The sequence below is a fragment of the Pteropus vampyrus genome, unplaced genomic scaffold (assembly GCF_000151845.1).
Source record: "Pteropus vampyrus isolate Shadow unplaced genomic scaffold, Pvam_2.0 Scaffold110, whole genome shotgun sequence".
Lineage (NCBI taxonomy): Eukaryota > Metazoa > Chordata > Mammalia > Chiroptera > Pteropodidae > Pteropus > Pteropus vampyrus.
Genome location: NW_011888891.1, coordinates 4749578 through 4776770, shown reverse-complemented (window position 1 = coordinate 4776770; position 27193 = coordinate 4749578). Strand labels below are relative to the sequence as shown.

General features: G+C 34.5%; 1 protein-coding gene across 1 annotated transcript in view; it reads right to left on the bottom strand.

Annotated features, from left to right (window-relative positions):
- ARHGAP20 (Rho GTPase activating protein 20) overlaps positions 1-27193 on the bottom strand; it is a 109776-nt gene that overhangs the window by 25281 nt on the left and 57302 nt on the right. Inside the window, exons 4-10 of the mRNA XM_023533763.1 lie at positions 19210-19374; positions 15511-15660; positions 8523-8564; positions 7528-7612; positions 4555-4632; positions 2214-2280; positions 39-227 (exon numbers count right to left, since the gene is read on the bottom strand). Coding sequence (XP_023389531.1) covers positions 39-227; positions 2214-2280; positions 4555-4632; positions 7528-7612; positions 8523-8564; positions 15511-15660; positions 19210-19374 — 776 coding nt within the window. The remainder of the gene's footprint in view (positions 1-38; positions 228-2213; positions 2281-4554; positions 4633-7527; positions 7613-8522; positions 8565-15510; positions 15661-19209; positions 19375-27193) is intronic.

The window sequence follows — 27193 nt, the reverse complement described above, 5'->3', positions numbered from 1 at the left end:
TAAAATAAGGGCTCTGTGAAAGAGGAGAAGCAACTCACCACTCAGTTGCTGGGTCTCAGCCAGGCGGCTGGGCTTCAGGATGAATTGGCACTGCATCTCTCGGGGCAGCTGTTCTATGAGGAAGGGCTCTTGGAGGCTGGAAGGGCTGGTGGAGTCCTTTGATAACTCTGCCAGAAGTGCAGTGTCTCGAAGATGGCTCATTTTAATTCCATAGGGATATTCATGCCCTACACAGAGTAAAACCTAAATGTAGACTTTAGGCTGACTGGTACTGTGAGCATGTGTGCTACATACTGAAATGCACTGCAGTTTGCTTCTGGGACATTTGGTATGAAGAATCCTTTTGTTGACCGAATGATCACCACACACACTTATAGTTGGAGACCACTGCATAATGCAAGTGGCCCTACCAGAGTAGTTTTAAGTGGGTGGGGGAGAGGGGTAAAAAAGCCAGTCATTAAAGCATATCATGTTTGGAATGTACAGATTATTCTATGAGTTGTACAATGCTGAGGTTTCCTGTGCTCACATCTAAGAATGTTTAAAGGTATTCTAATTTTTCCTTTGATATATTAACTATATCTATAAATCTTCAGCAAACCCTTGACCTCTGTCAGCATCAAATCCATGATTTAAAATATTTACCTTACCCATCACATGGTATTGTAAGGATCAAATAAGTAAACATTGGCGGTTAATATTATATAAATAAGGGCAAAGTATTTCAAGCATCACTCATTACTCTTATTCAACAGAAAACGTCTGTCTGAAAAAGAAATTTTATTCTTTTTTATTTGTTACATAATCAGTTACTCAAGAGCATCGGGACTGGTTCGTTTGAGTTTTGCTTCCCTCCCACTGCTGCCCTGAGATTGGTATTCATAGGCAATAATCAGAAGGAAGACTGCGGGGTATTAATAAGAAACAGAAACAAGATGCAAAAAGGAATCTGTAAACTAGAAAAACAAAACCCGGGGCATCTGACTGCAACATGAATTTTTGTTCTTTAAGTAATTGCATTTTTCTTAATTCAATCCGCAAGTAACACTGTGCTGTAGATTTAGTTTTTTTTCCTTACATTTTGACCTGTTTGCTTTATATATTTAATTTTTTAAAAAAATTTTATTTGTCATTTACAGTTGATAGACAATATTATATTAGTTTCAGGTGTCTAGTGTAGTGATTATATATTTATAGGACTTAGGAAGTGATCACCCTGAGTCTAGTACCCAACTGACACAGTACATAGTTATTACAATGTTGTTGAACTATATTCCCTAGGCTGTACTTTACATCCCAGTGACTATTTTTGTAACTGGCAATTTGTACATCTTAATCCCTTCCCAGTTTTCACCCATAACCACTACTCCCTCCTGCCTAGCAACCATCAAAATGTTCTCTGTATCTATGAGTTTGTTTCTGTTTTGTTTGTTCATTTATTTTGTCTTTTAAGTATAGACAGTACGTTCTCTTCAATTCTTGCTTTATCACTGAACATAACTCAGTGAACTCTACCTTTTCCTCCATCTGGCATAGGCATATACTGTCACTATTCCATTAATATCATGTACTACAGCACCTTCCAGGGACTGAGGCAAAAAAAAAGAGAGGCTACAGTGACATATGATAAAGTCAGTTTATCAAAATAGTAAGCAGCTAATCTATAACTGATGTATGTAAGGCATGTTAAAATAGATATACAATGAAAAATTGCTGCTAATTAACAGTCATGTCCTATGTCTCACAAAGTTTTAGTGATTTAGTGAGAAGCTGTTCTAAACCTGAAAGATACCATCTACATAGTTTCAATTAAAATATTTTATTAAAATCATTTTAAGTATTTATTTAAGTATTTATTTGATTTTTAAGTACAACTGAATATGGAAAATAAGTATATAGGGGAAAAGGAATACCAATTCATAATACTTTCTTGTTGAAAAATATTTAAAAAGGTTTGGCAAAATAGCTCTTTTTGTAAAGTGTAAAAGAAGAGGGGAAAATTTAAAATTCTCTTCCTAATTATACAACTAGCTACTTGAGTGAAGAGATATTATTTAGCGCATAGGAAATGCTTGATAGATATTTATCAAATGAATAAATTTTATGTAAGATTTAATATTTAATCTTATTTAAGCTTAGGACCATATGACCTGTTCTCTGAGACATTTAGAAAGCCAATTAAAATACTATCTAAGATTTTCACTGAAATTTACCAATAAGTGGATATGGTGCCTCTTCTTTGCCAGAATTGACCCATAACTGGTAGTCTCTCTCAGATCCCTAGAAAGAAAAGAATTAACAATAATTCCTTCAAGTTTGGTAATTGAATGAGGTCACATTTTTTGGTATTTTTCTGTTGGTAAAAAAAATAAAAATGGAGACAATATAAATGCCTTCAGATTCATGTGGGTGATTATAGCTTTTGATGACAATAATGCTGATTTCTATAACCCTTCTTCCCACTCTTTCTTCCCCTACAGAGTCCTCCAGAATCCTGTCCCCTGGTGTTGGCCAGGGATCCAAGAACTGCAATAAAATCAGACTCTCACTATCATGAGTAGCCTACAGAATATGAAATAATATATTTGTCCTTTCATAAAGGAAGAGAAACTTTCTGATTTTCTAAAACGCTAATCCTGACTTCTGCTATGTCTCCAGATTTCTCAGGGCATATTGGACTTAATCTCCAACATGCCCCTGCAAAGACAACCTTGTTATCCTGGAAGCCACAAACATTTTCGTGTCTGTGATAAAAAAGTAAAATCTCAAAGGCTGACTTTTCTGCTCAGCTGCTTCTGAGCAGAAGTAGAATGACCAAGAGGCTTTGAGGAAATAGGCACCTGGCACAATCTGCACTGGCTTTATTTTGGGCAAGTCCAGTCCTGGAGACAGAAAAGACAAGATTTCTGTCTAGAGAATAGGCCTAGTGATGGAAAAACGATGGAATTGTTCACTAGCAGAATTATAACCTAGCAATGCTAAAAATCCTACTTGAAAAAAAGAATGCTAAATTATACTGACTTGGTTGTATCTGGAGAGAAAATAGCAAAAGTGTTTAAATAAAGCTAGAACAGATTGGCAATATTAATATCCTTGCCTTTATCTTCTAATTAAAAAGTATGACCCTGACCTTACAAGGGAGGGTCCTGTCTATGGAGAATCTATTTGTCATTTCCTCACTTCCCCAATCTATTTGTCATTTCATTCTCCATCCCTAGTCAAAAATTTTCATTGCAAATAGGAAGAGCAATGTAACAAAAATCATTTCGAAGTCTGAAAACATCGTAACGATCCTTTAGAACAGTAAAAAATATTATATTGAATAGAAGTATTTTTGGTCTGAGGAGATTGCTCACTTAATCAAAGAGAAAAAGATATAAAAAATAAGTCATGATATTAATCTCCCTTCCTTCCCCCTTAAATTACTCATTGTCTTCCAAGACATAATTATGTATGCTTAGAAATCAATGCACAGATGTCTTCTTTACTCAATGCACATAAATTTAGTTATATCTTAAATATATTATTAAATTTAACTAAAAGAAATCAGATTTCTTAGCCTAATATTGGTTGCTCTCAGTTCCTGAAGGCTTACTATAGCACTGTGTACAAGCACATCTAAATATAGATAAGACGACTATGGCATATATTAAATGTATGTCATAGGTCACCTCATAGTAACACTGTGTTTTCATATTTATAGAGAATCTCACTCAAGAAATGGTGCTGTTCGAGTGCTTCCTTTAGTTTCCATCCTTCTGAAAGTCATTCCCTTTAATACAACTATTCAATGTATGTTGTTTATATACCAGTAGGTAGAAGATGAGCACTTTCCAATTCTCTTTCCCCTTCATCCTTAAACATTAAAATCTTCTCCATTAATACAATATGAAAAAACTTGTCTTTGCCCCATAAAACAGAAAGAAGCAGAAGCTAAAAGCGAAACCGGGGAAAATGTGATGTGCACACTAAAATCTTGTTTTCTAATTTATCAATTCATTAGAAGTACCAACCATCTCATCTTCTAAACCTGAAGCCAACGAATATAGTTTCTAGCCATGGGTACTTTATGTAAAAATTTTACTACAGAGAAAATCCTTCAGAATTCATTATCATAACACTTATTGAATCTTGAGATAGTAAGAGAATAATTAGATAAGGGAGAAGAACCAGGATAGGATATGGGGAAATAACAGTAATATAATGACAAGTGGGAAAGGAGGATGCTGAAATTTCTTAATTAAGAATCTTATCCCAAAAATCTCTCCAACTGTATATATATGGCAAATGCAATAAAAGTTTTATTATCACTCTAAAATTAAGCCCAATCTTACGCCTTTCAGTTTGCACAGGTTTTCAAATGGGAATAAAAGAATAGCACCCAATGTTAAGCTAATATCAAGGCTTTACTGTCCTTATTGTCTACATTTTGGGGGACAAAATATAACTTTGGTATCTTTAGTAATCAGGTGTCTTATAATAGAAGAGATAATATTTATATGAATCTAAAGTATCAAAGTTTGTTAATTAAGAATATCTAACCGAGTAACTTACAGTTATCCCTAGTATTGATAGGGACATGTTGATAACTTCGCTCGCTGTATCTGAATTCTTTATTGTTATAGTTTTAGACTGTAAAAGAAAAGAAAAAGAAATCTCGCTATAAAGGATTTTAAAACAAAGGAACAAATAATTATTGTCAAATTATTAAAGGCAAATCCTAATTTCAAGTGTTGACAGAGTAAAGCATACAACTTGATAAGAACACAAATCTTTGAATATAATTTACTTTCGTTCCATTATATATGCCTTTTAATAAAACATATATTTCTCTTAAAAAAAAAAAAAAGAACACATGGCTCACAAATCTAAGAACTTAAGCAAGAAAGAAAAAGAGTAAACATATTTCAGAGAAAGTACATGGACCACCCTCTGGACCAAACAGAGATCAGTGAGGTTGATCTGTTGCATCATTTCCACAATGCAATGTGTAATAAAAAAGGGAGAACTGGATCATTTTCTCTTTCTTCCTGAATACTGTCTTCACAGTGTGGGTTTTTATTTCTTTGCATGGAAAAAGTCAGTTTAGGTAAATTCAAAATAAGAACTGGTTCTAAAAGACATTTAAAGTTTAGAATTTTTAAAAACCACTATTTATTGAGCACTTTCTATATGTCAGGCACTGTGTCTACTGAGATTTTTGTTGCTGAAATCTGTAGAGGCCTTAAAACCCATGAGTCTAGCAAGGAGGACTGAAAATTTTAGAAAGCTCAATTCTGTTACCAACTCTGCCATTGAATAAGGTATCTATAATAGCCCTGTGCTAAGCTACATTAAGAATTATTACTTAAAAATAGAAAGACACTTTTCAACAACAACAACAAAAAGGGATTAACCACATTCTGAAATAGCAATAGAGTTCACTGAATTCCAACAGTGTTTAAATATAAGGCAATGTTACGCTATCAAAAAAGAAATATTTACTACACATACAGGATTTATATATTATAATTATCAGATAAATCAGGAACAAATAAATAGCATAAATGAAGACAAAATGACATAAAATCAAAAATGACATAAAATAAAGCTATGTGAAATCCAATGATAATTCATCACTTATCCTTCCATTACAGTATTATTTCTCTTTGAGCCGATTACTTGACATGACAAATTGCCTCTTAAGGTTGTTTGTTAATTGATTTCACATTGTACTCCTCTTAGTTCTAAGGATTATGCAAAAGTGTCTCAAAACCCAACCGAGAGGGCACAGAACACCCAACTAACCCAGTGTTTGTCTTCTATCAGAGTGGCAAAGATGTTTTATATACTGGGCTTTAAACTGATATATAATTTCATGACAGGCTCTGTTTTTTTTTTTTTTTTTTTTTTTACATCTCTAAACCCTGACATTTAATTTAAAGAAACTTTCTCATGAAGTCTTTTGTAAAGTGAAGACTACCATGTAGTACAAATAATCACTCTCAATGTACCTGGTTTCTAAGATAATTTTTCTCAATATTAGGCATATATGTTCAAAACAGTAATTTTAGGATGTGTATTTTTTCCCACATGCCTCTTTGGTAGACAAAACAAATAAATTTCATCAACTAGTGCCCTTTGGCCAGTCAACAAATAAACATAAACAAATAAACAGACAATACGTGGCTATTTTTTTTCCATTTAACAGAATTCACTAACAGGCTGCACAACTAAAGGCCAAGAATAAAGAGTTCTTCCCCATGCATGCACTCCTATTTGGGGGGAATCATTCTCTCTGGAAGCAGGGCTCCCTGAAAGGAGATTTTTGGCATGAAGCAACTTCAGAGAGGAAAGGACAGTTGTCATATCATTGTTGATTTAACCAGGGTACCAGTGATAAAAAAAAACAGCACCCAACCACATTGTGTGTCTTCTCTTCCCTAGTGAGAGTGGGTCACTAGTCCTCTCTCAATGACACACTTTTCATTCACTGAAAGTGTTAAAAAAACAAGGTTCAAGGGACTTCCTATGAAAATCCTGAAGGTAACCAATTGCCAGAACAACTGAATCAAAGCCGGCAGTCAAAAAGCATTGTTTTTTTGTTTTTGTTTTTTGTCTCCTGGGGGAAGGAGACTGGGCTACTTTGCTCCAGGAGATAGCTCTCCGCAGTCTTCATACCATAAAATTTGAGTATTTCCCTTAAGCAGTGACATCAGGCTCTCATGTTCAAATATTTGCATAACTTTTGCTTTGGGTCTAACCACGACAGTTTGTACTACACGTTTTCCACTCAGGAAACTATTATGTGTGATCTAGAGTTGCTGCGACGTATATGACAATTCATAGTAAAATAAAAACATTCACAAGTTTCCATTTTGTTCATCACTGATGACGTTTTGGATAACGTTTTGGCACTCGTACTATATTTCAGTCATCAAATTACACATAATAACTGGACTTAAATAGACTTCAGTTTTATTTGACCAATGTGATGCAAAATGTGAGGTAGAAATATTCTGATCCCTTAAAAATGTCACCTCCCGTAACTTATCCATTTATTAACTTGAGGGATTCAGTCCCTAAAAACTTAAAGAATGAAGAACTTTCCAAAACCACTTTCTACTTAAGAAGCGATAAGTTGGGAAAAATTGCTCAGTACTAATAGAAAATAACTCCTCATGGAAACGGCTTTAGTACAAGCCTCTGCAGCTGCTATTGAAAGGGTCCAGAGGAACATCAATGCCAGAGGAGAGGAAGAGGCGTTTGAGAAGCAATACTCCTTCCACGTGTCAATGTTAAATACTGCGGTCAATGTGAATTTTTCTTGCATCATTTTCTCTAGGGTTTACTTTTCATATATGCGGAGACATACACATACCCAGGAAAATACATTTTCCCACAGTGATATTTCTAAATGCCTTCCTTGCAAAGCACATACACTGCCTGCCTGCCTCTGTCTCATTCTCACTCTCTCTCTTTTTAATCCATGGTGTTCTGCCTTATGCGGGGACTTGGAATTTAATTTTCTTGCTTAGAAACACTTACATATGCACAATTCCCAATGTCCTTGGTGAAGATTTTGAGGGGAATGCTCTTCGGATAGTCCTTTTCTTTCTCTAGATTGATGTATCTAATCAAATGCAACGACAACCCAAAACAACACTGAGTCAGATAGATTTTGCTAAATCGCTTATTTTTAAATCAATCCATTTTGCTAATATTTTCAATATACTTATATGCTATTTAAAAAAAGACAGATGGAAGGACTCAGCAAAGTCAGATTACATTATGGGTTGGAAGATAAATAAAATATCAGGACATTAGGCACGGGCACACACACAAAAAATGGGAGATCCATTTCAAGTGAGGTTCGTTTTGAGAAGCACAGTCAGATTTAGGCACCTCTGGGTGATATTTTATCCTCAAAGCTTCCCTGGACAGGCCCCAAATCTGACTTATGCACAGGAGCACATCTAATATTTTACAAGACCGAGCCAAAACAATGGCCTTTCACTATTCATTTTGCTCTCCAGTGGAGTATAAATCTTTGTTATCTCATTGCTTGGGAAGGGAGAGGGGGAAGAATGGAGGAAAGAACTAAGGGAATAAGAGATGAATCTAAATTGACCTTTTTAGCCTGTATGCTCGAAGGTAGGAATAACGATTGGTTTTTGAGGTGCTCAGCAGAAAACCCTTCATATATGAAAACTTAATACATGCTTTGAGGAAACTGTTAGCTCCAAATGGTAGGTTGGAGACAAAAAAAGAGATTGGAGAAATTATCAACTAATTTCTATCTAAAATAATCTAAACAGACCTCAATGTTCCCCCTCTGAGAAAGTAAGAAATACATGTAATGGGAGAACATTGCTTACAGTATGCAGTAGCTAGTGTACAGTCTAAATAACAGCTTATTTGAGGATGAATGAACAATTTCCACTAAGGAGAGGGGAACCGTTTGGGGCACACATCTCTGCAGAGAATTAAATTCATTTAACTACAGGTTAATGATTAAAGATGTGGATACTAAAAAAAAATACCTCTGAAGGAGGGAAAGCCATTTGTCCTTCTGTTCTGGAAAACTGCAATCAAATAAAATGGGAGAAAAAAATTAAACCACATAAAATACTTATACTAACATGTTCAAGACGGTCAGTAATCTATCTACAGCCTGTTGTTATGAATGTAGCTGCACACTATTGCAACCTTGGCATCCCTGGGTTCTGGAGAACTCTGAAGTGAAACTTCTCATTAGGAAAAACTATATACTAAAGTCTAGTTTTGTTAAAACCTCTTGGATGGATCCAAGAAAGACCCATTTTCTTACTTTCCAACACTTCTACAAATGCTACTCTTAAGAGTGGAAGGAGTACTTAATTTGGAATTCGAACACCGGTTTCAAGGATAGATGCAAAACTATATGATCATATTCAAATCATTTAACATCTCCAAGCTTTAGATTCCACATCTGTAAAACTAGGCTAATTATCTCAGAGTGTTTTTATCATTTAAGTGTCATACAAATAGGAAGTATGCTTAATTTGAGTTTAAAGAGAAATTTGGCATTATCGGTAGAAATATCCTGGCCTAGAAACCAGTTTGTTGTCAGGAAAATAAACATTTATTTCTTTATACATATAGGAGCATTGCCATTTAGTAATTAGTTCATAGAAAACTTAATCACTATAATCTGATTAAGATCAATTCATTTAAAAGTAATATTAATTTTTCTACTGAAGTCACTGCTACGTTTAATTCTTAAATTAAAAATAATTTAAAGTTTATTTCTCTATGGCCTTGTTCTTCACTAGCTTTTAAAATCTTATTTCTAAACTTCTTAAAGAAGTTGGAAATCATAGTCATTTTCTTGTTCCAGAAAAATGCAGTTAACGAATATTTGGAATTTTTTCTAACTTCATTGCTTAGCAATTTTCTCCATCGGCCATCTCCTGGATTGGTCATTAGAAAGTGTATTACATCTCTTTTACTAATGACCACGCAGTTTTTATCTTTCACAATTCTTCGCATCGTTTTGCTGTATTCTTCTTTCCTAACTCAATTTTCTAAGTTCATTTATTTTAAATCTTGGATTTATTTAGCAAAAAACTACGTTGAAAAATAGTGAGTTTTCTTTAGATCTGTTAACATTTTTCAAAGCAGTTAAGAAAATTGCCCCTTTAATACAGCATGTTTGTAGCTTTTAACTTTCTATTGTCGCAAGATACGTAGAGAAAACCATACAATGTGTAAGTGTATAGCTTGAAGAATTTTCACAAACTGAACATACCCATGTGACCAGAACCCAGACTATGAAAAAGAAAATCACCTTGGAAGGTCTTTTGTGCTCCTTTTCAGGCACTAGTTTCCACTATCCTGACTTCTAATAGAACAGAATAGACTTTCTTGTTTGGGTCTTTATATAAATGTAACCGTACATTCTGGCTTCTTTCAGTCAACATTATGTTTGTGAGACTTATCCATATTTCTGCACGTGGCCTTAGATTGTTCATTCTCATTGCTGTATAGTGAGCTACTGTTTGAATGTGCAGCACACATTACTTTAAAAAGAAACAGATTATGAGGTATGTCAGGTTGATTTATTGAAATTGATTTGTGCAGTCTTCTTGCATTTTCTTCTTTCTCCTGATCTGTGCAAGAATAGAGGACTTCTCTTCCTTAGTTATTCTTAATCTCAGGCATTTTTACAGAACTAAAAACAGAGGTACTCCAAAATCACGATTACCTTAGAGTTTCATGAACATCTAAGCTCATTTGAAAAGAGCCAGAAGAGAAAGCAGTATATCTAGAGAGAGGATATGGGCACAGCAGAGTGAAAAGTTTCCCTCAGATCTGAGAGGGGATAGATTCTGGCATCCTTGGCAGTGAGCTGGAAACTATATGTCACTCAGTTGAGGTGCCGAAGGAAACAGAAAGGCGCCAGAGGAAATGGCATCTAGGGAGGCTTGTTCCTAGGCACTAAGGTTTTCATATCGGCAAAGGCACTTGCACCCAACATGTGGCAAAGAATGAGTACCTCTGAATGTAAAAGGGGTCTGAGCCTAGAAAATATTATGTCAGCTATGACCACAATAGACTGAAAGTCAGAATCCCAACACCTGTTTTGGATACATCAGAAAAATCTCCTGTATTCTGGTTCTACCCTAAGAAAACAGGGGTTCCAGTAAAGAAGGAAATTTGATTTCCTAACAGCCTGGCAAAATGGGGCCTCAAGATTGGTTCTAATTTGATCAATAAATAAACAAGCTTTTCTTGCATTCTTACCTGTCTGTAGACTAAGATTTTTACTAGGCACTTAAGTTAAAATATTTTCCTGATTCCTCTTGTAGATAGAGCATTGTCAGATTTAAATATTTCCTGTGTCTTTTGAATAATGCTCCCATTTTACTATACAGCACATCCTCAAATAATGTCGTCTCATTTAACACTGTTTAGTTGTAATACCGATGAGAAAAAAATTGATTCTTGGTTTGGACCAGTGTGTGTGGATTTTGCACATTTTCCCCATGTCTGCATGGGGTTTCTCTGGGTACTCCGGTTTCTTCCCACATCCTGAAGATATACATATTAGTTTAATTGGTGTTTCTAAACTGTCCCAGTACAAGAGAATGTGTGTGTGTGTGTGAGTGCGTGTGTGTGTGTGTGTGTGTGTGTGTGTGTGTGTGTGTGTGCTCCCTGTGATGGAATATAGTCCTGTCCAGGGTTGTCCTGCCTGGGACCCTCAAATGAAATAAGCAGGTTGGATTATCTCACTTGTTTTCATTACTCTTTCTTAAATGTATGTGTAGCTCAGATTTATTTCAATGTTTAATATTAGAAGTGTTTCGGGTCTTTATTTGGAAGTTTGGTGATTTTTTTGTGACCAGAAATATGCTTTAGGGTCTTAATTCTTGTTTATATCAATTAGCCTATGATAAAATTAGTTTTGTTGTATGTCATTTTGCTAAAAGTCAGTTTCCAAGAACCTATCAATGACATTAAATGAGCACTCGAGTGTACAATGAATCTGTGAAATCAAGTCGCAGTGCCTATTTTTCCAGTTCATATAGATCCTAGGTTTGTAAATAGAGGTACAAGTAATGATAGAGATATGAAATTCCTTTTGGCCTTTTTTGAGAGGTAATGATCTAGCCTATTTCCTAAGGTAGAGAATGGAAAGTTGCCATTTATTGTTTGCTCTTCCTCTAATATGATTCAGTTAGAAATTCATCACAAATTCTGGCAGTTTTTTTTGTCAGTCTTGTATTTAAAAGCTATTAGTCTTTTTGTGTTCCTTTATAGATGTCATAGTGACTGGCTAGGAGACACTGCTTCTTGAGCTGCTAGCCTAATGGCATTTTAAACTGATCATGACCTAGATTTTCTTAATATTTACCAAGATATATACCAGTTCTGATGTTCTTCGCCACTTCCTAAAGATCCGAGCTTTCCTCTGATATTATTATACTTCAGGCTACGAAACTATCGGCAATTTTTTTTTTTTTTTTGTAGTTCAGTTCTGCTGGCAATAAATTGTTAGGATTTATAAAAAATCTATTTTTTCATCTTCACTTCTGAGGGATAATTTTGCAGGAGATAGTATTTTAGGATGAAAGGTTTTTTTCTTTTAACACTAATTATGCCATTTCACGTCTTCTGAAACCACCACAGTTTCAGAAGAAAAACTCACAGTGATGAAAATTTTTGTTCCCTTGTACATAATGTATAGCTTTTCTCTGGCATTTTCAAGATTTTCTCTTATCTTAGGTTTATAGCAGTTTGTTTATAATGTGCCTAGGTGAAGTTTTCTTCATACTCGTGTTTGGCGTTCACTGAAAACCTACTAAATCAGTACACTTTATCTTTCACCATTTCTGAAATGTTTTCAAACCATTTCTTCAGATAGCTCTTCAAATATCTATTCTGTCTCATCCTTTGCTCTCCTCTTTCAAGAATTCCAATTACATGTATACTATACCTTTTGGTATTTTCCAACAAGTCTCTGATGCATTTTTCACTAAAAAATATTTTTTTCCTATTCTTCAGAAAATTTGTATTGATATATCTTCAAAGTCAGTCTTTCCACTTTCATTTCCATTCTGCAACTAAAGTTGCACAGGAGATATTTAAAGTTTAAGATGTAGTTTTAGGTCTAGAATTCTTATTTGGCTTTTTAAAATATATATATTTCTTATTTCTCTGCTGAGATTGCCTATTGTTTCATTCATTTCAACTGGCTTTTCCTTTTACCTACTGAGCATAATTACAAGAGCTGCTTTAAAGTTCTTTTTTGTTAATTCCAATATATAGATAATCTAAGAACTGGCCTCTTAATTGTCTTTTCCCTTTCCTGGTTATTGGTATGTCAAAAAGTTTTAGATTGTATTCTGAATATCATGAATGTTTTGTGTGGAGAGCCTGATTTCTGTTGTGTTTGTAAAACAGTGTTGATGTTTTTGTTTTAACAATTAACTTGGTTAGAGTCAAGCTGCAAACTCTATCTCACCTGTGGTGGGCAGGGTCTCAGCTGAATCCTTTTAGCCTTAGCTTTAAGCTCTTCTGAGTCTGTCCCATGCGTGTGTGGTCAGCAATCATCCAGAGGCTTGGGCAGAGTGTATACTCAAAGTTTAAAGCTTTTCTTCTCTGAGACTCTCCCTTTTGAGATTTCATCCCTCACTTTCCTGTGGCTGTGGCTGACCCAGACTGTTTCCTCTGGTTCTTCGGCAAAAAGACTGTGGGTTTTTGTCAATTTAGTTGCCTTCCACCATGATGTGACTGTTGCCTGCCCTCAGCCTAATGCTTTAGAAACAGGAAACTCACCCAGTACAGGTGCTTCCTTGAAAGTTTCAATTCCTCTCCAAAATCTCCCAACTTTTGTTCCCTTTCCAGAGCCTTCAGATAGCTGGTTGTATTTTGTTCAGAGTTTACAGTTGTTATCTATAGCAGGGGTCCCCAACTGGGTCTCATAGCAGGAGATGAGCAGCGGGTGAGTGAGCGAAGCTTCATCTGTATTTGCTGCCGCTCCTGGGTGCTAGCATTACTGCCTCATCTCCACTTCACATCATTAGGCATTAGATTCTCATAGGAGGATGGGTTCCTGGTGCCAAAAAGGTTGGGGACCGCTGATCTTTAGGGTGGTCAGTCTGTTAAGACCTCACTCTGCCATACCAGAGACAGAACTCTTCAACACTACTCTTTTTTAAAGAAGTCTTTCAATTTTGAAATAACTTTAGATTTTCAGAAAAGTTGTAAAGATAGTACAGAGAGTCCCTGTATACCTCTCATCCAGTTTCAGTTTCTTTTGATATCATCCTCTAACAATATCATGGCATATTTGTCAAACTAAGAAACCTATATTGGTCCATTACTGTTAATTAAATTCTTGACTATTCAGATTTCATCAATTTTTCCATTAATGTCCTTTTTCTGTTCTAGGTTCCAATTCAGGATACAACTTTGCATTTAGTTATCATGTCTTCTTAGTGTCTGACCTGCGATAGTTTCTATATCTTTTATTTTATTTTTTAATTTTTTTGTCCTTGACAGATTTGAGGAATACTGGTCAGGTAACCTATAGAACAGCCCTCAGTTTAGGCTTGTCTGATGATTTCCTCATGATGAGACTGGGGTTATGTGTTTTGGGGAGAAATACCATGGAGGTGAACTGTTCTTTTCATCACATTCTATCAAGGGGTACTTGATATCACATGACATCACTAGTGATGTTAACCTTAATTATGTGGTTAAAATTTTTTACTTTCTGAGGAATACATGTATGTGAAACTCATTTCTACATTTTCCCTTCTTAAAAATGTTTCATGGAAACTTCTTGATTAAGAACATCATGTAGTCCCACCTCTCACTTGAAATTGCTTCCTTTTTGCAGTAAGTCCAAGGAGATTAAGCAATTGGAAATGATAATATCTAGAGAAATCTGTCATGGAAAAGAAGACTTGCAGAAAATGATACGAATACATGTTTCTTCTAAATAAGTTCTTAAAATCTTGTGCTGGCCAATAGTGCATAACAGAATTTAATGACATACTTTTCTTTCATTAGAAAGTTAACATCTAGGAAAATTTCAGTTATCTGGCTTTGGGATGATGCCTAAAAAGTTTGGTGGTAGTGGGAAGGGAAGAAGCAAACAAAAGAAAACATAACATTGTGTGCATGTGATGAACAACAATTCTTTAAGTGGAAAGCAAATGCTGGCCTTGAGGGTACAGTTGTTCAAAATCACAGATATAAGTTTGGTATGCTCATCCTGAACTGGATAGTGCCAGTTTAGCATCTGAGGATAAGAGCACAAAAATTCTCTATTCATATACTTTTCAACCCTATCCTAGCCACGAGTGAGTCTTAGAAAATTAACTTTCATTTCTTGAATCATAAATTTGCTTTTGATTGTCACACCTCTATAGATGCCAAATCAGAACCTGATGTACAATTCAGCCATCCCATTATATCATGACATTAATTTTATTCCTATAAAAACAATTTCTTTAGAAAATTTGGGACTACAAGCAGTCATCCAAATTTAATTGGACTCTTTTATAATTTTTTTTCAGTAAAGGTTTATTTCAATATTTAGAAAGAGGCAACTCAAAAACTCAATATGTAAAACAGTATCTACACATTAGGGAAGGGGATGTTTGAGTGGGGTAGAGTCCTAGGACTCTGACAAACTATTCCTCTTCCATAGTCCTTATGGTATTTTAACAAGTCCCTTTAAAAATCAGGAGTCAAACCAGATAAAGAATTCCCAGAGTTCTCAATATTAACCATTATTTTTTACATATTTTAATAAAGAGCTCCTTGAGAGAAACATATGGCATACAATTGTCTTTACTGAGGCTGTGTCAAAAGATGAGTTACTGCCTACAGAATAACTCAATCAGAATAAAATATTTTCCTTTAAAAAATTAGGAGGACAAAATTTAACTTTTTTTCTCTTCGTCCTAGAAATTACATAGGTGATTGTATTTCACAGTGGCTAACCCATGTAAATACAGAACAAGCTATGGTTCTCACCTGAAAGTGGCCACAAAGTTCACTGTGGGCCAGCCCAAGACAAAGGATTTCATGGTATTGGTGTTGCCTTCTTCCACTTCATCAACACAGTTTGCTGTCCACATGTCACTTAATTTTATTTTATTTTTTATCTTAAAGTTGTTGTTATATCTAGAAAGATAAAAATCAGACAGGCCTTCTTGTTATTTTGTCTTTTAAATTTCATGAGTGTTTCTGTACTTGTGATAAGACAGTGTAAACTAATTATGTGCAAACAATGTCTTATTCATTGTTTTTATCTTCAGTACCTACTGTAGTAAATTGTAACATGGTTGGCTATCTAGGCCCAAAAAGACCTTTAAAACCTTTGGTGTATTAGTCTTCATGCCTGCATTTATGGCAGCAAATAGTCATAAACTGGTTACTTTACTATATGTTGACCATCACATTTGTATCAAAATCCTAATTTTAAATTTACTGAAGTTATGAAAAATTGATTCATTTGCTATTTATAATTTGCTTACTTCCAAAAAGATTTGACTGCCTGAACAAAAGATTAAAAATACACATTATTTATTAAAATTTTTATAAAATTTTTACCTTAACAAAGATAGATGCACTAAAATATATAACCTGGGATTAATTAGAGGAATTTATAATAAATTTCCAGCTAAGTGGTTAAAGGACTTTCTAGTCTTTAGAAGCTAAGGTTATTTTAAATTTCCTAATTATTTTAAACAAAATCAGCAGATTTTGTTTAAAAAAAAAATTGTTTCCATCATTTCTCCTTATACTCTGGCTGAAAAAAAAAAGAGGATAATAAGAATTATAAAAAAGTAGAGTTGACACAATTAATATTTATCTTTAGGGATCAAGAAGGTGACCTACTTTAAGTTGGCAATGAAATTGCTTTTTGACAATTTCTACCTAATTCCTCTTAGAACTTTGATATTGATACCACCATCTCTCTTAATCCAATCACAAATTTAATGCTTAAAATGGACATAAGATTTAAATAGTTAGAAGGCACAGGGATGGATAAAGAAAATGCTTCGGGAAACCTGGGTACTTCCTATCATTTAGAACCATTTGTGAAAACACTAAAGGCTAAAATGAAATCAAAGCTATTACATATGGAAGTATTCTTAAAACTCCTCGTGGAATATGTAAAGCTAAAACTCTTCAGTAGGATTTATAAAACAAAAAAGCATTTCACAGGAATTACACATGAAGGATAATCTAGATTCACAGTCTCATTTATGCTTCCCGTAGGGCACACTTAAGGTAAGTGTCATAGAAAAGCGTTTGGTGGCACAATGGCTTCTTTCTGTATTTCATTTGAATATTTTCCAAACAACTGTTATGCATCTTTTGATTTTTTTAATGAAACACTCAATTGAAGATAAAATCTTCTTTTTTTAATAAAAAAGTATTTCTTAATAGCAGTTATGTAATATAAAACTGAAACTACAAATCTTTTAGAAGGAAACACTAAATTGAAGATAAGTTTTATTTCTTTCTCCTTTTTAATATCTTATTTCTTAATGGCAATTAGGAATACATCACAACACATTCTGAAATAGGTTTTTTTGCCTCTAATTTTTAAAAAATATAATAACAGTTCACTAAGCATTCTACACTATTTAAGATGAGTGTTTAGTTAGATCCTTTTACTCACCACAAAAGACTGATTTAATTGTTAAAAAGAAACTAAATGATTAAGGAATCTTATAAGAAACCCAGAAGAAAAGAGGTAAGAAATAGAGACAGCAGACCATATATTGTTTAAAAGCATGGATTTTGAAATAAGGTAGACCTAGGTGTAAATGTGGGCTCAATTAATTACTAACTTTGTGATCTTGAGGAAGTCACATCACTTTTGTGAGTATCAATGTCCTCTGTACAATGAGAAAAATAATAGCCACCCGATCAAACGGTTAGGAGTTAAAGTCTCTAGAAAAATACCCAACATACAATAAAATCCCAATAAATGTGAGGTCTTTATTGTTATTAATGCCATTCAGATAGAATAGAGTATTTCACAAAATCAGTATTTAGCCAAGCTCGTGTCTCATTGATAACATGGCATAACATAGGTGTGAGAGTGCCATTCTTTAGTGACTAAAGATCTCTTCGATGAGATTAGATTTGTAAAAATACTTTTATCTTTTATGAAGTTTCATAAAAAATGAGAATGAGGGATGGAGCAAATAGCAACTACCATGTTCTAGGCTGGGTGTTCATTGTATTGGCATTTAGTGTTGAGCAAAAAGTGAATTCTTTTGGTTACCTCTAAAGTATATTCCAAAAATGTCTGTATCCTTTGCTGAACTGTCATTTCCTCAATTAAAGCCCTCACTATCTCTCATCAGGACTATACAATAACCTCCTCTCCAGTCTCCTTGCTTCTACTCTTGCCTACCCTCTAATCCATTAGCTATCGTAGCCAGAACCATATTTTAAAAATATGAACCATATTATGATACTCCCCTAATTAAAACTCCTTGAGATAAATCCAACCTCCTTATCATATAGCCTTCATGGCACCTAGCCTCCAAGATGGCCCCCAGTGGTCCCTGCTTTCCAGTATTCCCACCCTTGTGTTGTTCCCTCTCACACTGTAGCAAGGTTAGTCTGTGTGGCCAATAGTATATGTAAGAAATGACCATATGTCTCTTCCAAAAAGAGGTTATAAAAGGCTGTGGCTTCTATTTGAGGCATTCTCTCTCTCACCTACTCTCTTCCTCACTCTCTTTCTTGGATCTTTCTCTCCGAAGGAAGCAAGACCACATTATGAGCAGCCTTGAGGAAAAACTCACATAGAAAGGAACTACAGCCTCAGGTCAGTAGCCAGTGAGCAACCGAGGCCTGCCAGCATTCACAGAGATGAGCTGGGAAGTGGATTCTTTGGTTCCCGTCAAGCTTTGAGATGACTATAACCCTGGTCAACAGCTTGACTGCAACCTCATGAGGGCCTTTGAGCCAGAAGTACCAGCTAAGCCACTCCCAGATTCCTGACTCAGAGACACTGTATGAGACGTTTGTAGTAATAAACTGTTATGTTTTGTGGTAATTTGTTTTATAGCAATAGGTAATAATTAAACAGCCTACAACCTGATCCTTATCTATTTCTCCAATCGCAAATTATATTACTCTCCTGCTGCTCATTATGCTCTAGTTACACACATAGGCTTTTCAACTCCTCCAAAGGGCCAAACTTTTCCCCACCGCCTTTGTACCTGAAATTCCTTCTGTGTAGAATGCTGACCCTCTAATATCTCAATGGCTGGTTGCTTTTCAACTATCAATCATTTTTATCCCCTGACTACACCTACCTAACATATATCCCATATTTTACTCCATCCAGCACCTTATTTTCTTAGCACTAATCACAATCTGGAATTTTCTCCTGCCTTCACACCTTAGAATGAAGCACTGAGAAAGCAGGGACCATACCCATCACCTTCTTCATTCATCCTCTATATTTATTCAGAGCATGGCACTGGTGAGACCTAAACGAACACTTATTGAATGAATAAATGATTGAAACATTATTTTTGCAAAATCAAAAACAAAACACAAACATAGAACTCACTTCAGATATTAGATGGTAATAGAAGCCAGACATTCTTACAGTAAGCACTGAATAGAAAGGCTATCTTTGTTTGTGGAAGTACAGTTTTATAATGATAACTGAGGGAGAATATACAGTATACTTACTTGATTTTAGCCACAACAAACAGATCATTGAACAGGAAAAGATGCCGCTCTTGCCTCTGCAGGCCTCTTTTGAGTTCTACTTTGCCATCAATTAGCAGAGTCCTATTGGAGCACATAAATGATGACAGAAATGCACATGTGTCCATGCCAGAGGAAGGACTTTCCCTGTAACAGACCAAACACCCAGATCTTTAGTCAAATGATCAAATAGAGGATTGAATGTCTACAAAATTATAGCTTATAGTTGGTCAAGAAATATAAAACTGTAATTTTTTTAATGCATTGGCATCGTTTCCTAACCAATCCCCAGTCTATCTCCACACTTTAGTCTTTAACAATTCACTTGGAAAATTTTCAAACATAAAACAAAGTGTAAGCTTTATAAGAAACATAGGTATACTCTAACCTACATTCTACAATTAAAATTTTACTATACTTGCTTTGTCATATACCTGTCCAACTGTCTAGCCTTTTGTCTACTCAGTAATCCATTTTATTTGTGGCATTTCAGTGTAAACTGCATACAGCAGTACAATTCCCTTTAAGTACTTCAGCATGTATATCTTTAAGTAAAGTTCAATATTTATAATTTTGAAAAATGTATACACAAGTAAATACACAAATCTTAGGTATATATTCAATGACAAATATATTCACCTGTGTAATCTAACTCTTATCAAGATATAGAATATTATCACCACTCCAACAAATTTGCTCTGTCCCTTCTCAGTTGTTATATAAGTTAGCTGAAGATAGTCTCTGTGTAATACCCCTTGGTTGTTTATTTCCTCAGTGCAGGCTGAGACTCATTAGTTCAAAAGTCTGCTGAAAGCAAACTTATTTTTATGTACCCCAAATAGAACAAACAGGCAGATTTTCAGCCATTTATATCTTGCCTGCTTTGTATACGCCACAAAACTACAACCAACATCTGCTAGCCATTGATAAGATAGAGCCTAGTGGTTGTAAAACCTCAAGTCACTACTGCCCCCTTGGAGTTCTCTGACCAACGGACTCCCCACGTTGCTACTGAATGACTTCACCTAGATATGTAATGTCCAGGAACACCATCGTCAGTCTCCATCACCTCGGGAGTTCCCTTACCCACTTCTCCTGATGGATGATTGTCCTTTGGTCACAAGCCTCTAAGACAGTCTCATGCTGTGAGGGACTTCATTTCTCATGCAACTCTGTCCCAATGGTCATGTCCTTGTCCTTGATCAACCCTCAAATCCCTCAAATTCCTTATAATACTCGATCTCCATCCTACCACCCCTAAGGCAACCACTACTCTGATTTTTTTTCCCCAATGAAGATTAGTTTTGCTTCCCCTAGAATTTCACATAAATGGAGCCACAGAATTTGTCAGGGTCTCCATCAAGGTATAGGGTATAGGAGGCTATGCTCTGTCATCCCAAATATCTGGTTCTCCCGGCAGCCACAAGAAATGGAGAAGAAACATAAATTGGCTTATTTATGTTTCTTAGGTTTCAATAGTATGGGTCACAGTGTCCGATCTCCCCTGGATATACTAAAAGGCTGAGGACCGTACACTATCCTATAACTCTCTGAGGTAATGCCTGAGTGGCCAGCCATTCCTTTTTCTATTACAGTTGTTGGTAAAGTATGGTCACCAGTAAGCAGCATCAGCATCAATTAGAAACTTCTTAAAAATGAAAATTCTCAGGCTCATATCAGAAACAGAATTTTTGAATCAGAAACTCTAGAGTGTTGGCTCAGTATTCTGCATTTCAATGAGCCATTCAGATTCTAATACATATCAAAGTTTAAGAACCATTGCTCCCTTATGACTCCATAACACATTCTGATCGAACGCTCTAAAATTCTATCACTCTGTAGCCAAAGTAAGTAGAAGTAGCATTTATTTCTGCTTCAGTTAGGTGAACTTCTGAGAGTTGTTCCATTATTTCCTGTGCTTTTTGAGCTATAGTTACTTTCATAATATGCAATTGCTATTATGCTCAGTAATTACTAATTAAGCACATACTATGTATAATTTAAAGAGATGCATAAGTGAATAACGAGGCAAATAAATCAATCGGAGTCCTTTGAAAGAAAAGGGAATGAGAGTTTCTATGTTTGATATTATGGATTGGAATCAAGTAGAGAGAAAAGGTCACCATCACAGAGAAAAATCCTTTCTATTTCAAATTCTTTTGGGGTGGGGGAGCAGGGGACACATATTGGACCTTTTTATTATGTAGTGATTTTCAAATTTATAGAAAACAAGAATGAAATTTCACTTGTTCTTGTGAAAACTGAGCAATGAATGGATGAAAGAATGGCCAACTTCACATGTTATATAGCTTTAGATTCTTAGCTGCTGATAGGAAAGCTTTGCAAGGTGAAAAAACCATCTTTCACATTTTGGTTTTAGGTAAATAAATAACTGCTTTTTGATTATAATGATAAACTATTAGATAGCAGTATGGTTTAAACTAGGGATCCCCAAATTATTACTCAAAGGGTCCAACAGGAAATATTCTAGGCTTTATAGGCTATATGTTCTCTGCTGTCAACTCTTCAACTGTCAATTTAACAAAAAATCAGCCATTGACAATACCTAAATGTACAGGTGTAGCTGTGATCCAATAATACTTTATTTACAAAAATAGGCAGTCTGTCTGGGCTGTGATGCGCTGACCCCTGGTTTAAGCAATATTTTAAAAACATTTAAATGCTTAGAAATAATGGTGAATCTGATGCAATTGGAGAATTTAAAAAAATGTTTTTGTTTGGCGTTAGCATAGGTAAAATGTTAATTAGATTATTTTAAAAAAATGGTTTACATTTAAAAGCAATTCCAAAAAATTTTCATACATACTAATTCATTTTCAACCTAACAATAATACTTTTAAATAAGTAGATTTGATCGTGGTGTTTGGGAGAATCCACCATAAATTTAAAATATTTTTCTTTTTCAGTGTGGATTTATCAGCATGCATGTCTACAGTCTGTCATTTTAAAGATCTACATGTAATTATGGTAAGAGATGCCTCACGACTTTAGTAAGCTAAGTGTTGGTTTAAACACGCTCCCTCAAACTTTCATACAGTGGAATTTACTCAAGTAAAAATAAACATCTCAGCAAACACATAATTTAAAAAGAAAAAAATCTTTTGTAGAAGGAAACAAAACAACAAAAAAACTTTGTTTTTTAAAACTACAATCTTAATCAGTGTTTCCTCCTTAAAAATGTATTTCTCAATTATGTGACCCTAAAATGTTTATTTTTATTCTGAGTGTAATGTCAATGTGTTTATTTTAGTCTCTTAGAGTATGGAAATGGGGAGGAGGGTAAAAGTATAACCTTCTATTTAGCCTCTTACTATGACCTGATTAGAATTTACAAGTTATAATTAACAGAGCTCTAAAACAATCTGACAAATACAAGCAGAATCTAAGAATTAACTTGTTGCCTGCCTGTTATGTATTAACATTCCATTTTCAAATAGGTTTGTGAGGCTATTTTTGAAAGGGAAAAAGGAGTTTCAGGATCTTAATCATTTTTTACTAAAACTAAAACTAGATAATAGTTTTCATAAAACTTGGCCACAATAATATCTCTTAATAGTTATTACTAAGGCTCAATCTGAAAGTGAGTATACATTTGCAAATTAATTAGTTATCGGTGCTGATTTGAAGATAGATTGACTAAGAAAAAGCATACAGACTTTCTGCTCAGCCTTTACTTATTTACTTATTTATTTTTCATCCAAAAATGTCTGCTGAGCATCTATATATGTGTGTCAGCTAGGCATCATGCTATATGGTGACGATAGGGGTCAACAACTTGGATTTATCCTCTACTCATATGGAACTTTAACTCTAGTTATACCGTCAGCTATCTACTCGTCATCGCCAGTCATTGTTACTCAGTTCAATTTGTAGCAGAGGTTGAAAACCACAGCCCACAGTCACATTTTATTTGGGTCACACAGAGGTTTCAAAAACATTTGATTTCAAATGCCCAGTTCACCACATTCCCTTTCTTATAACTTCTTTACTCTGTTTACTGCACCTCTCAGGGACCTGAAAGCATTTAAGTCTATGATTCTTGCCCTAGTGTTCTTTTATTTTTAAACTTAGCTTAATTTTGAGGTTTTTTTTTTTAATTAAGGTAAAATACACATTGAATAAAACTTACCATTTTAACATGTATAATTCGGGGGCATTTAGTGTATTCATAATGTTGTGTAACCATCACTGCTCTCTATTTCTCAAATATTTTCATCGTTCTTGAATGAACACTTGTACCTGTTAAGCAGTTGCTCCCACTGCCCACTGCGTCTAGTCCCTGGTAGCTATAACCTTCTTCCTGTCATCATGGGTTTGCCTTTTCCAGATACTTCACACTATACAATATGTGGCCTTTTGTATCTGCTTTCTTTCACTTAGAATAATATTTTCAAGGTTCATTCATACTGTAGCATGTATTAGCACTTCATTCTTTTTTATTAATGAATAATATTCCAATGTATGAGTATACCACATTTGTTTATCTATTCATTTGCTGATAGACATTTGGGTTGTTTCCACCTTATGGCTATTTTGAATAGTGCTGCTATAAAAATTCAAGTACATATTTTTGTTTGAACATCTTTTTTTTTTTTTTTTTGAGTATATATTCAGGAATGCAAGTGCTGGGTAATATGAGAATTCTATGTTTGAGTTATCGAGGAATGACAAAACCATTTTCCACAGTAGCTGCACCATGCTACAGTCCCACCAGCAATATATGAGGGACCTACTGTTACTTTCTATTCTTCTCTTTTGTTCCCCACAAATAACCATATCTTATGTTTACAGGATATTTGGACTAAAAAATAAAATCTCCTGAATCTAGATTCTCATAACCTCTACTATAGTGTTCAATGAACTCTACTTCCTTACTCTCTTCTTCAATTTGTACTACTCACTTTTCATGTCTATCAGATTAATCTTCATGTTGTTTATTATCAATGATTATGGCATATACACTGTCTAAAGAGTAAGCCCAACTCAAGCTAACATTCAAGTTATAGCATCTGTTTTACCCTATGTGGATATGATAATACGTCATGTTAGAACTCTCTATATTGCCTGTGTAAAAGCAACTCTGATGAAGCTTCGAGAATAAATTAGTCCAGAAGTAATTTAGAACAAAAAGAGATGACTTCTGAAATAAAGGTACAAAAACCACTATCAACATCAACATTCTATATCATTCGGTAATAAAAATTTGTCCATTAGATATTCATGACTATCTCAAACATCTCCAAATTAATAGCAAGCACATTTTCAGGAAATCTAGTCTAAAACAATGATCCGTCTTATTGATGAGATAAAATATAGGAAAGTACTATTATATTTAAAAGTCATCATTTAGATAAAATCATATTAAAATAACAAAGAAAATTATATAGAGAGATTATAACATGATGTACCTGTTTGGAATATGTAATATCATTTCCACTTCTAGATTAATGTCAATGATTAAATGATGCATCATGTAACTCATATTATAGTCTGAATTCTGACTTGTTTTTATAGAAGAGAGCCTAGTGATGAGATAATGTCAGGATCAAAATGAACTAATCTTGTAGGTTACATGGATGAATGGCTGGATAAACAGAGTTAGCAAGCCCTTAAAAGCAGTAAATATGCAAAGGAGAAATTTTAAATTATCATCAAAATGCTGTCTGGAGCAGACAGCATACGTGATATAATGAGAACAACAATCATATCAACGATGCTAATATTTAAAGAGCAAGGAGAACATAAACATTAAATAAGCAAAGATAGAATAGCAATATGGAAGGAGAGAGTGAAAGGCAAAGAAGGACACTACTAAACAGTGACACTAACGGTAAGATCCAGACCCAGCGACATTATTGCCAAAGAAGAGAGTGAACTGCATAGCTTACTCATAACTTTGACTCAGAAGTGGCTCAAAAACAGGATTTCACTTAGGACAAAGCTCTTGACAAGACATTATAAGAAAAAAGAGAGCAAGATCTTATGAGCATTCTCTCTGAGAACTTTAAAAAAATTTACATACAAGTTATATATAACGATATAAGCCCACTTAGAGAAAAATCTGAGTTTTAGAACTTCAAACACTCCATTGAAAGTGGCAACTCTTCAAGAAGAATAGCTCTAGTCCATTATAAAAGAATGAACAGAAACAGATAGAGTCCGTTGAAGGATTAGAGAAATCTCTAAACCAATTTAGTCACTTGTGTGGCCTGTTTACTTAAAAATACTGTATATCTTATTTATGAACTAAGTACAATTTATTTATCATCTTCTTGAATCAGATAAGACTGCCAAACATATTTATGCTACTCAAGGAAATTTATATGTGTAGTGATTACAATGCGATATGGTTACACGTTCATTTGTCTATTCTTTCAACAATGAACCAAGTCACCAACATGCTGATTGGGCACTCCAGTAGTTTGAGTAGTTTGGGTCCAGTGATAATTATATAATGGTACACTGGAAGAAACAAAGAGTAATATCTGATTAAAGGTAGTTCCATCTACAATTTCTGGATCTGCTAAAGTTAAGAAGTATCATCTATCCTTTCTAATCAAAAAATTAAGAAATATCATATTAGATATAAGTATTAGAAACTCCTTGAGGCAAAATACATAAGGCAGTGTCTTAATTTATCTACTTCCTCTGGCTCACTTATGTCAAAATGTCAATACTTAGGTTCATATGTAAATGAGTTGATTCCATTAGTTGATTCACAAGAATAAAGAAGACCTAGTTTTCCCAGGGTCTTTTAACTACTACTTTACCAAAATAGTCACATAATACATTTCACAGTAAGGAAGAATCACATAATAAATACTTGCTTTAACACTTTAAAAAAATTACAGCAATAAGTTGGTTGAAGCCTCCTAAAGGAAAAATTCATTAGAGGCTTTGAAATAAATTTTAAGCACACTTGGTTTGATAAATTTATTTCGAATTAAATCATATGGAAAATAAAAGAGAATATCATATTTTGTGTATACTCTATAGAAAATAATATTAAAAGAATGTTTTAATCCTATGTGTTGTTTTTCTACATTGAGATGGCTAAACTGTTTGATAAGGTTCAACTTTTATTTTTAAATCCTAAATCAGAGTCCATATTTACAAATACTTTGCTCCGTTACTTATGTATTAATGACTGTCTATAACGCATTAAGCACTATAGAAGGCCCTGGGTATATAGTAGAACCCCATAACATGAAATACTTTTAAAATTAGTAAATATCTTCTGTTAGCTTGCAATAAAATATTCTCATTCACCTCTTTTTGATAAAACCACCCCCAGATTTAGATAACTGAGCTTTCCAGATAAGCTGGTTGTTTATTGTACAGTACCAAAAATGTCTGTATCCTGGTATGTTAGTAGTATCACACATATAATAGGCGTTATCACTATTTGTTGACTGAATATACTACAAACATGCTACTTAGTACTTAATCCTATTATTATCTTTTATGGTCTCTGTTTATGTTGTATCCATATGCCGTGTTTTCTCAAGTGGATGGCAAGCTCCTATTGAGCACTTTAACTACACTGTGTAGCAAGGTAGGATTCATGTTTTATTTCTGAGCCTCTTTCTAGAACTATGCCTTGCACAGAGGATCAAATATTTGCGGAAGAGAGAGCTAAAACAACAAAATGGTGTCATTAGTTTCTTCTTCACCTATAACAGTAAAGTGGAAAACCACTCAATTTATCACTCCGAATCCAAAACCTACAGTCGCTTTGCTCTGAATCTGTGTTGGTAATAACACCAAAGTAGGGCACAGGTGGGAAGGGAGGGTGTCTCTTTTGGTGGATGGTTATCACAGGTCCAGTGGAGGACAGGGTAAAGCAGGTAACCAAGTTGCTTGAGTGGGGGCTGACTCATTTGATTAGTTGCACCTCCCATTCTATACCTAACTTTATGATTATAGCACCTTTACATCCATGCCA